The 10,816-nt window shown below is 50.6% G+C and overlaps 1 protein-coding gene across 1 annotated transcript in view; it reads right to left on the bottom strand.

Moving 5' to 3' along the window:
• ints8 (integrator complex subunit 8) overlaps positions 1-10,785 on the bottom strand; it is a 14,753-nt gene extending 3,968 nt beyond the window's left edge. Inside the window, exons 1-20 of the mRNA XM_015405352.1 lie at positions 10,647-10,785; positions 8,314-8,452; positions 8,046-8,220; positions 7,821-7,961; positions 7,665-7,736; positions 6,561-6,612; positions 6,293-6,472; positions 6,109-6,216; positions 5,886-6,038; positions 4,897-4,997; positions 4,656-4,797; positions 4,491-4,564; positions 3,457-3,632; positions 3,252-3,382; positions 3,046-3,156; positions 1,370-1,574; positions 1,173-1,294; positions 919-1,103; positions 809-842; positions 673-732 (exon numbers count right to left, since the gene is read on the bottom strand). Of these exons, the coding sequence (XP_015260838.1) occupies positions 673-732; positions 809-842; positions 919-1,103; positions 1,173-1,294; positions 1,370-1,574; positions 3,046-3,156; positions 3,252-3,382; positions 3,457-3,632; positions 4,491-4,564; positions 4,656-4,797; positions 4,897-4,997; positions 5,886-6,038; positions 6,109-6,216; positions 6,293-6,472; positions 6,561-6,612; positions 7,665-7,736; positions 7,821-7,961; positions 8,046-8,220; positions 8,314-8,446 (2,355 nt within the window). The 5' untranslated portion in view covers positions 8,447-8,452; positions 10,647-10,785. The remainder of the gene's footprint in view (positions 1-672; positions 733-808; positions 843-918; positions 1,104-1,172; positions 1,295-1,369; positions 1,575-3,045; positions 3,157-3,251; positions 3,383-3,456; positions 3,633-4,490; positions 4,565-4,655; positions 4,798-4,896; positions 4,998-5,885; positions 6,039-6,108; positions 6,217-6,292; positions 6,473-6,560; positions 6,613-7,664; positions 7,737-7,820; positions 7,962-8,045; positions 8,221-8,313; positions 8,453-10,646) is intronic.
• Positions 10,786-10,816: the final 31 nt, after the last annotated feature.

Below are 10,816 nucleotides of genomic sequence, written 5' to 3'. Positions count from 1 at the left end.
TCAGGATGGTCTCACCAGGCTATGAATTTCACTCACTAGAAACTATAATAAGGTTAAACTGGATAGAAACTGCAGTAAATTATCTGAAAACGATCATTAAAATTCATTTGGACTGATTTCACCTTGAGAAAGACCAGAGGAATCGAACCCAGATCGATGAACTTCTGGTGCAGCTGGACCTGGAAACGAGGAGCCGACCAGCTTTAATCTCACGTTTGGATTAAATGTGTGTAAACTAGGATAGGCTAACTGTAGCGGCTGTGCTACTGGCTGCCGTTAGCATTAGTGGCTACATTAGCACGGTGTGCAATAGGTCTTTCATCGTCAGTGTTCTTCTAACGGCTCCGTGCAGCAGGGGCCCCTGGCAACATGGCTCCCAGCGTCCTGCCAAAGCAGAACTATTGCTACAGATTACTGGGACATTTTTCACCCGATGCTTCCTGCATGGAAATCAGTTCATCTGAAGCTGAATCCTGCTTCGTCTCTAAACATGGTGTTTCTGTAAACCTGTGGGTCGGTGCCGGTTTGATGAAGATCATTTCCTGCTCTGCGGTAAATTAAACCTCCTTTCCCAGATGAGATCTAAGCTGCTTAATCAGATATTTGGCTCCATTTCTGTTCTGGAAATGAATAAAATCTGAACACAGCAGCAAAGGGAAGATGGCGACGTACTCGGACGATGCTGTGGAGTCTGACAAACAGCGAGATCAGAGTGGTCAGCACCAGCGGCTCCTGAGGGACAGAGGAGAAGCTGTTAGAGCTCAGGACTTCACGAGCCGGGCGGTTTTCTCCAGACGAGGGCGCTTACTCTGAGCTTCTTAACGAAGGTGATGAATTTGCTCCTGGATGTTGAAAGAAAGCAGAATGAGGATCGAAGCGAGCATTTAGGGGATTAAATGCAGCCGCCTGAGGACTCACCGCGGCATGATGCCCAGAGACGACTCCCTCTGCCTGATCAGACCCAGGCGCCCGTCGCTGCTCCTCTTGTGCTGGACGGAGACGCTGCAGACCTGGACCACCACGTCCCACAGCTCCTTGGCTGTGCGCCGGCTCTCTTTAGGACCGGGAAGCTCTTTGCAGGTGGAGGCCAGGAGCTGGCCGAGCTGCAGGAGGGGAAACGGTTCAGACATGCGGCGCTGACCTCCAGACGCCAGCTACACGCTGCGGCTCACCTTGATGTACGGGTTGTTCATGACCAGAGACGGCGGCACCTGCAGCGTCAGGTAGTCGTTCTCTCTCCAGTTCAGCATGAAGGCGACGCACTCCTCCCCGATCACCTGACGCAGAGGAACGTCTGGAGAGAAACCAGGACGACATTCAGGAGGAGGAGGAGCTTCAGAAGCATGGGCGCGGCGGTCCGCTCGCTCACCGTGAATCCTCATCTCCAGGTACCCTCTGACCCGGCTGACCAGGTCGGGCGGCGGCCGCTCCTTGCTGCCCTCGGCCGCCGTGGTTTCGTGAGCGCGGACGTCCAGCAGCAGCAACTCGTTGAGCATCACCTGCCGCAGCTTTGGGGAGAACTCGGTGACGAGCTCCAGGCAGGCTGAGAACAGCTGGCGGGCGTGGCCAAAGTCCTGCGGCGACAGAGACGCCGTTTCCAGACAAGCAGAACCTAAACCATCAATTCTCCCAGCAGGTTTGGGTCTGAGCTCCATTCACTGGACTGCTGATTGGTACATTGGTGTGTGTATATACACACACACACACACACTCACCGGCCACTTTATTAGGTACACCTGTCCAACTGCTCGTTATCACTTAATTTCTAAGCAGCCAATCACATGGCAGCAACTCAGTGCATTTAGGCATGTAGACATGGTCAAGACAATCTCCTGCAGTTCAAAGCGAGCATCAGTATGGGGAAGAAAGGTGATTTGAGTGACTTTGAACGTGGCATGATTGTTGGTGCCAGAAGGGCTGGTCTGAGTATTTCAGAAACTGCTGATCTACTGGGATTTTCACGCACAACCATCTCTAGGGTTTACAGAGAATGGTCCGAAAAAGAAAAAACATCCAGTGAGCGGCAGTTCTGTGGGCGGAAATGCCTTGTTGATGCCAGAGGTCAGAGGAGAATGGCCAGACTGGTTGGAGCTGATAGAAGGGCAACAGTGACTCAAATAACCACCCGTTACAACCAAGGTGGGCAGAAGAGCATCTCTGAACGCACAGTACGTGGAACTTTGAGGCAGATGGGCTACAGCAGCAGAAGACCACACCGGGTGCCACTCCTTTCAGCTAAGAACAGGAAACTGAGGCTACAATTTGCACAAGCTCATCGAAATTGGACAATAGAAGATTGGAAAAACGTTGCCTGGTCTGATGAGTCTCGATTTCTGCTGCGACATTCGGATGGTAGGGTCAGAATTTGGCGTCTACAACATGAAAGCATGGATCCATCCTGCCTTGTATCAACGGTTCAGGCTGGTGGTGGTGGTGTCATGGTGTGGGGAATATTTTCTTGGCACTCTTTGGGCCCCTTGGTACCAATTGAGCATCGTTGCAACGCCACAGCCTACCTGAGTATTGTTGCTGACCATGTCCATCCCTTTATGACCACAATGTACCCAACTTCTGATGGCTACTTTCAGCAGGATAATGCGCCATGTCATAAAGCTGGAATCATCTCAGACTGGTTTCTTGAACATGACAATGAGTTCACTGTACTCAAATGGCCTCCACAGTCACCAGATCTCAATCCAATAGAGCATCTTTGGGATGTGGTGGAACGGGAGATTCGCATCATGGATGTGCAGCCGACAAATCTGCGGCAACTGTGTGATGCCATCATGTCAATATGGACCAAACTCCCTGAGGAATGCTTCCAGCACCTTGTTGAATCTATGCCACCAAGAATTGAGGCAGTTCTGAAGGCAAAAGGGGGTCCAACCCGTTACTAGCATGGGGTACCTAATAAAGTGGCCGGTGACTGTATATATACATATATACCCACCTACATATATCACGTCTCTGTGGGGAGTACCAATATGGCGGACGGTGGCTTCACAATCAGCAATCCAGTGAATAAATAGAGACCAGTGCTCCCACCTTAATGGAGATGCAGTGGAGTCCTTTGGCCATGAGGATGTAGACCAGGTCTTTGGTCAGGCTGTCTTTGATGGCGAGGACCACGTTGATGTAGTCAGGAGGAACCTCCCACTGGATGGACAGAGAGCAGCTGATTGGTCCAATCATCCACAGATCATTTACAGATTAATCAAGGTTAGGGGATGGGGTGGGGTGGTGGGGGGGACCTTGCTGTTGACTCTCCAGAAGGGGCGCTCCGCCATGCCGTGGAGCTCGATCAGGATCTGTCTGATGCGGCGCGGCTCCAGAGACAGGATGAGCTGCTGCTCCAGCTGGCCGATGTTCACGCTGGCGGACGCTGCAGGGACAGAAGCTCCGACTGAGACCCTCTGAGCAGAGACCCGCAGGGCAGCAGGGGGTGCGGCTCCTTACCTGGGATGTCGTAGAAAGACGGGAGGGGTTTGGCGCTCAGGTTGACGGTGGCCGACCTCTTCCTCATCTGCTCCATCAGAAGCTTCCGGTCCTCGTCTCTCAGCAGCTCCACCAACAGCGGATGGGACGTCATGGACAGCGCCAGAGACAAATCCTCCAGGTTCTCACACAGAGTCCTGCAGCACAGAAACGCACCTGCTGTTACTGTCCGACTAAAACCTCCGCCTGATCAAAGATCTGCTGCAAAGTTAAAACCCAAAGCCTGAAATCTACAGACTTCCAAAGAACATTCAGACATCAGCAGCAGGAGGCGAGACGTTCAGACGGAAACAAGGAACCATTTTATTTAACCGCCTGCAGGTCCAGTTTATCAGGAGAGCGTCCTGAGAGCGAAACAGATGCTTCTGAGGGACGAGGATGGGGAGAAGATGGAGAGACGATGGGGAGAAGATGGAGAGACGATGGGGAGAAGATGGAGAGACGATGGGGAGAAGATGGAGAGACGATGGGGAGAAGATGAAGAGATGATGGGGAGAAGATGGAGAGAAGATGGAGAGAAGATGGGGAGACGATGGGGAGAAGATTGGGAGAAGATGGGGAGACGATGGGGAGACGATGGGGAGACAGTGATTTCATCCAGAGTGGGGAATTAATCTCTGCTAATGATTTTATTGTTAACTGAGCATAAATCCTCCAGCTTTGTTTGCAGACCATATAAAAACAGCCTGGGAGCCGTAAACGGCCCCTGAGCCGCGGTTTGGACCAACCGGGTCACAGCAGAACAATCTGAGGGAAAAATGGACAAAAAGAAGAAACGGCTGAGTTCTGCAGTAGGACCTTAGAGGTCCAATCATCGCTGTCCAAGCAGGACTTCTGATGTCTTCGGTATCTGATCCTCCAATCGGGTCGGGTTCTGCTGACCCGGTTCTTTTCTGACCAACAATAGTTCTGCATTAAAGCCCGTTTGGACCCACTGCAGAAAGGCCAGAACAGAACCACACCTTCATATCAGCTGTGGTTCTGCTCAGACTCACCTTAAGAAGGCGGCCATGTTTGTCCTGGAGGCCGGATCAGACGGCTGGTCTCGGTCCAGGGAACGCCTGCAGACCTGCAGCAGGAAGCGACAGGATGAGCTCCGGTACCGCTGATAGCGGCGAGGAGGGCGGCCATGATTCGGACCTCCCACCACGTCGTCCTACCTCCAACAGGAAGTCCACCATGGCCTTACTGGGCCTCAGCAGCAGCTGCTGGAAGCGGACGCTCAGAACTTCTCCTTCCAGAGCGTCTCGGACCGCGTTGCAGACACACAGCTGGTGACAGACCTCATCCAGGCCCGGTTCCCTGCACACACAGAACCCATTAGAACCCGGTAGGTTCCGACGGCACGGGGCCGGCGCTGGTTGCTGATCTGAGATCGGATCCGAGGGGTTCTGGTCTCACCCTTGCTGGACTCTGTACAGCAGCTCTCTGAGGACGGAGCGCCTGAAGTGGGCGGGGAAGCAGCGGGAGGCGTTGTCCTTGATGAACTCCTCGACCACGGCCTGCAGGGAGAACGTCGCACACGTCATCCCTCCTCCAGAACCGCTGCAGCATGTCACGGCGCCACATCGATGGCACCAACAAGCAAAATAAACATACTGGGTCGTACGTTACACTTCTTCTGCACGTAGTTTATCTACCACCGCTCAACTGAGACACACATGAGCAAGAAACTGCCGCCTGGAGAGGAGAAAATCACCCTCAGCGAGCGCTAGCTCCTCCCACACGGGCTCAGGATCTCACCACACGTACGATTGTCTATCCAGCGACCACGCTACAGGATGGCCGCGCTCTCAAAGCGTCTCCGCCCTCAGACTGATTTTCTCCTAACGTGAAAGAAAATGTGTTTTGACAGGTTGGGCGGAGACAAACCTCTTCTGAAAGCCTCCTCCTGATTGGGCCTCACAGACACCATCACACAGGAAGTGGCGTCAGGATGCCTTTGACTGACGCTTTCCACTTACCCGACGTACCGCAAACGTTGGAGAAGCCTCCTCCACTGTCCCGCCTCCAGCCGCCGTCTTCACTTATGGATGACCAGCTGTCAGTCAAAGGCTAACCCTAACCCTAACCTCGCTCTGCTAGCTGCTCCATCTTCGCCAGTCGTTTTCCAATATGGCGGCCATACAAACAAAACAAGCTGATAAGGAACCAAACAGGAAATACGTATAGAGCGGATGTAGATCTGACCAATCAGAGGCCTCCTGTCTGCAGTCACCTATAATGTGGGAGAGGAGCAGCAGAGTGTCTGCGGAGGGGGCGGGGCATATCTGCATAAACTGCGCAGACGCAGACGACCTGCGCATAAATCCGCCTTTACATACACGCCTCTATGTTTATTTTTCTCACGGGTGTTTTGAGATAAATGTGGCGCGGTATGCTCCTCCCACCTGGTAGTCGTGCGCCCGGATCAGGCTGTTGATCTGCTCATATCGGGTCATGTGGGGGTCGGCCGCGTCGCAGGCTCCGGTTAAAGCCTTGCAGGCGTTCCAGTAGCCGGCCAGACGCTCCTCGTCCAGGTGGACGTGGACGGACTCGTCCAGCTGAGACGGAGAACAATGAGGACCAACTGGACTTTGGATCAGAACTGTGAGCTTCTGTGAGATCCGGTACCTTCTTCAGGAGCTCCTTGGTCGTCCTGAAATGCTCCCGAGCTTTTTCATAAGCCGGCTGCTCGGTGCAGCCCTGCTGGAAGAAGATCCCTCCCAGGTCGTAATGGACCTGAAACAGAACACAGGTCAGAGGTCAGAGGTCAGGAGGTGGAGCGGGTCCACCCTGAACCCGAGCAGCCGCCCACCTGGCAGTGCAGCTCCTCGCCGCTGATCCGAAGCCCTGCGGTGGACGACTCCGTTTCTCCGTTGGCGGCGGCGTCAGAGCCCAGGAGGTCCAGCGTCCTCACGGTGTGGACGTAGGAGCCCTTGTTCAGGCGCAGCGCTCCTTCCAGGACGCTGATGGAGTCGGCCGCCTGCTCCTTCAGCTGGGAGGAGGAAACACGGCTTCAGTCAGAGGAACGCAGACCCCCCCGCCTGGAGCGGCACCCATTCAGACCAACAGCAGCAGCTCACCACAGACAGGATGTTCTCCGTCATCTCCTTCTCCTGCTGGACCAAGTTCAACCTGCAGCAGAGCAGAGGAGCCGTAAGCCGGGAGGAAAACCATGAAGCTGGAGCTGGTTGACAGTTGCCTTTTGTATCTATGCTTCTTTTTCTATGTCTGCTTCTGTCTCCTTGAACCCCAGTGGGCCTCAGCAGATGGCCGCTCACACTGAGCCTGGTTCTGCTGGAGGTTTCTTCCTGTTCAAAGGGAGTTTTTCCTCTCCACTGTCGCTACAAGCATGCTTAGTGTGAGGGATTGCTGAAGAGTCAATGAGTCGATGCAATCAGCTGGTTTTCCTTAGATAGAAAACTTTGAATCAATCTGACTGGATGATCTGGTGAACTGGAAAGTGACCTGAGATGACATGATGGGAATTGGAGCTATAGAAATAAACTGAATAGAATTTAACCTTGTTGGAGGACATGAAGCATCAGGCGATTAAAGACCTGATTTCTTCGTGTTAAAATTAAAAGATCAATCAGCTTTTCTCCTGGGATGTTTAAATCCTGTAGAAAAGCTGGAGAACAGAGGAACCAGGACTCTGGATCATCTTCCTCTTCTTCTGTTTCATCCTCTTCTATGTCTAAAAGGCTCATCTTGTAAATAAGCAGAGTTTATTATGCTACGTTCAGCCTGCAAGCAGCAGAGGCAGCAGAAACAGCCAGTTTAAGGCTGGTTTATATATATATATGTGTTTAAATATGGTTTAGATATGCCCCGCCCCCTCTGCAGTCACTCTGCTGTTCCTCTCCAAAATTATAGGTGACCGCAGAAACAGCAGCAAAGACGCTTCAGCCGCGAGTCAGAACTAAACTAAAAACAAGCATTAAAATGAAGCAGCACGCGCGTTTTAGCTGCTCCTGCTGCGCGGTCTGAACGTAGCGTTAGAGATTTTCAGAGATTGGATGTGTGACAAACTGATCCCTGTGATCCCATTAAAGCTCAGGCTGAGGACCAGTGAGGAGGAACTGGTTTGTCGGAGCAGGAAGAGGCTGGGAACTGAAGCCTGTCTGGTTAGAATCTTCCAGAAGGCTTCATAGAACATCCATCAGAAAACATGATGAAAGGTTTACATGTTCATCTGATGCGGTCCGGGTTTGGTCTGCTTCTCTGGAAAGCTGCTCAGCACGATGGTTCTGATGGCCCTTCGACAGAACCAGACAGAGACGTTTAATCCAAACAGAACCCGCTTCGTCTCGGAGACGTGAAAATAAGGCGGAGGTTCTCACCAGCGGTTGTAGATGATGACGGCCATGGCGGTGGTTGGAGGCAGGGTGGAGAGGTCCAGGTCCACATGCTTGACGCCTGCCGGCACTTTGCTGACACACAGCAGCTCGTTCAGCAGCATGTTGAGAACGGGGATGCTCAGACTGACCCAGAGGGAGAAGATGACATCACAGCCAATCACCGCGGTCCGTCTGAACCGTACGGCTCGACGGAAACTCGTTACTCACCCTTTCTCCAGAGAGTCCAGGTCCCACTTCATGTGTGCGGCGACCTTCAGAGCCAGCAGCTTCAGGGTCCGGTTCCTCCGGTTATCCGCCGGCGGCTGCACCTGGTTCTGCTCGTTCACAGACGGCTTAGACGCCTGCTCCAGGAACTGGATGATGAGCTGAACCGGGGGCGGGTCTGTTGGGTTGGAAACGAACACAGTCATGCATCAGCATAGACACCTCCGGTCCGGTCCGGTCCGGTCCGGTCCGGTGGGGGGAGAACACTCACCTGGGTTGGGGCTCTGCAGGTGTTTCTCCAGCAGGCTTCCATCCAGCAGGAACTCAAACCAGGAGACCTGCAGCGGCGTGCTGGGCCGGCTGCTGATCACAGCCGCCACCCGGTCGGCCGCCTCCGCACTCATCCTGCCCTGGAGGGAGAAATGGTCGGTGAGGAGACCCCAGAGGCTCCATCGCTTTAGGAAGCTAAGCTGTTTGGATCACGCTGTACGTCAGCCTTCAGGGAAATCCTATCCAGCTATTGGTCAACCGATAATCGGTATTAGCATCAGTCAGAATCTAACGGCTTCTGTTCTTCACCGCTTGGTCTGTGCAAACGTCAAAGCCTCCATTTTCGCTACTTGCACGACGATCGCAATAATCTGAAGCTGAACTGAAGCCTGGAGAGTCTGAGAAAAATCTCTCAGGTAGTTTTAGTTTCTCTGAGCTTCCTGCTCTGAACCTTGGATCAGATCTGCAGAGAAGTTTACTGCTGGGTGGAACAGCGAGAGGAATCATCTCCCTCTGAAGGACGAAGGATTTTAGGTGGTTTGGAGATGAGCCGACCCCCCCCCCCAGGGTAAAGCATATACTGTAAAATATCATGCAGCTTTTCATCTGAGGTTAAATGTTATTATCTATATGATCAGATCCATTCATTCTATTACAATATTTTCAAGGGAGCCACATTTATTGGAGCCAAGCTCCAGATTAGAAACATGATGAATCCTTTCTGATGACTTAGACTTTAGACTTAGATTTATTCTGTCATTTTGTACACAAGTGCAAACAAAAAGAAATTTAGTTTACAGCTCTCTAGACTATTTCATTTTTTAAAGCGCAGCCTTGATCAGGTTAGCAGCAGTTGTTGTTGAGCTGCTACTACAGCCTCCAGCTCCTGAAGCGCTACATCATCATCAGCTCCATCTAAATCAGCTTCTATAAAAACTATTATTATTATTAACACAATTTGTATAAAACAATAACGACGAGCCGTCAGATAACTGTAGCGTTATCGATCGTCTCCTGCTTTATCAGACCTTTAAAACAAAAACAATCAGGATGCGATGATTTAATCCGAGTTTAATCTGCCAGTGAAATTAGATTGAATGCAGCCTAAAGAATAACTTTCTCCAGATAGTGTGAGAAAGTTCTTTATACGGGGGGTGGGTTGGTTCCCCTGCTCTATAAAAGTATGTAGTGAGCTTCTCTCCGTCTGAGGATGTGGAATAAATCTGAACCTTATTTCTTGCAAGACATGCCTCCGTCTCAGCTTCCTGACTCCACACGCCTAACGAGGCTTGCTTCATTTAGGGGAGGAGCCAAAATAGATGGCGTCTGAAGCGACGCTACCATGTGACCGCTTCAGGAAGCGGTTCAGCTCGAACTTCGACAGATTCAGTCCAGATGTGGGAGTTTGTAGGAGAGTTATGGTCAGTTGGATACATTCTAAGAATAGATTGGTTGTTTTTCCAACAAATCTAGTTGGTTAAAACTATTTTGCTTAGATTAAACAATATATTGATCATTAATCTGAGCAAACCGCTGGTTAGTTGTAACATTACTGTTAAGTAGTATTGCTTTCTGATCTGCTTTCTTCAGCTCTATGACATTGATTATGTGACATTTGATGAGAGTTTGTAACAAGTTTTATTTGTGAACAATGAGATTTATTTGAGCGCAACATGCTTTTTTTATGTGCAATGTTTTGGCAGAAAATTCCCCCCATAGAACTGTAGTTCTGCACTCCACCAGTAGGTGGGGACATGTTCACCTGAAGCTTCAAAACTGTGGGGATAATTGAAGCAAATTGACCAAACGGTTCAATGAGGCTTCATGTCACCATCACTAGTGATCACTAGTGGTCACTAGTGATCAATAGTGATCACTAGTGACCACAGATCCTTCCTCCCAGCAGCTGGAAGACTCTAGAACCACCAATGTTCCCATCAACATCAATAAATTGTTAAATTCATGCAGATTTTGTAGTTTCTAGCAGTTTAATAACATGTTTCTGTCATTTAGCACATCTCTGATGTTGCTATTTTAAATTACTGTAAAAATGTCCATAGCTGTTTATTTTGTTATTTATTCTCCAGTTTTATATTGTTAATATTTTAACTAAGTTATTCTTAGACATTTTTCTAAGGTCTACGTTTGTGTGACCATTTTTTCTATCATCTTTTTTTTTGCTGAAAACACCAGGAGAGAATTTCTATTCTGTTTTATTCTATTTTATTCAGAGAAAAGAGAGCAAAGCTAAAGCTGCGGTAGTTTAGCAGCAGCTTTGTTTTGCTAACATCAGTTTCCGGTCGTTTCCGGTCAAACAGGAACCTTCAGCCTTACCTCCACTGACCAGGATGGACAATCAGAGCCTAAAAGATCCAAATGTGAATAAAAACATTAAAAAACGGCCCAGGGAAGCTGTAGGAACCGATTCTCACATAATTCATCCCGCGGATCGACGGCTCTACTTCCGGTTCCGCTACGTCATCAAGGGAAGACAGACTGCGCAG

Source organism: Cyprinodon variegatus, unplaced genomic scaffold (assembly GCF_000732505.1).
Source record: "Cyprinodon variegatus isolate N-32 unplaced genomic scaffold, C_variegatus-1.0 Scaffold2170, whole genome shotgun sequence".
NCBI lineage: Eukaryota > Metazoa > Chordata > Actinopteri > Cyprinodontiformes > Cyprinodontidae > Cyprinodon > Cyprinodon variegatus.
This window is presented reverse-complemented; position numbering and strand designations above follow the sequence as displayed.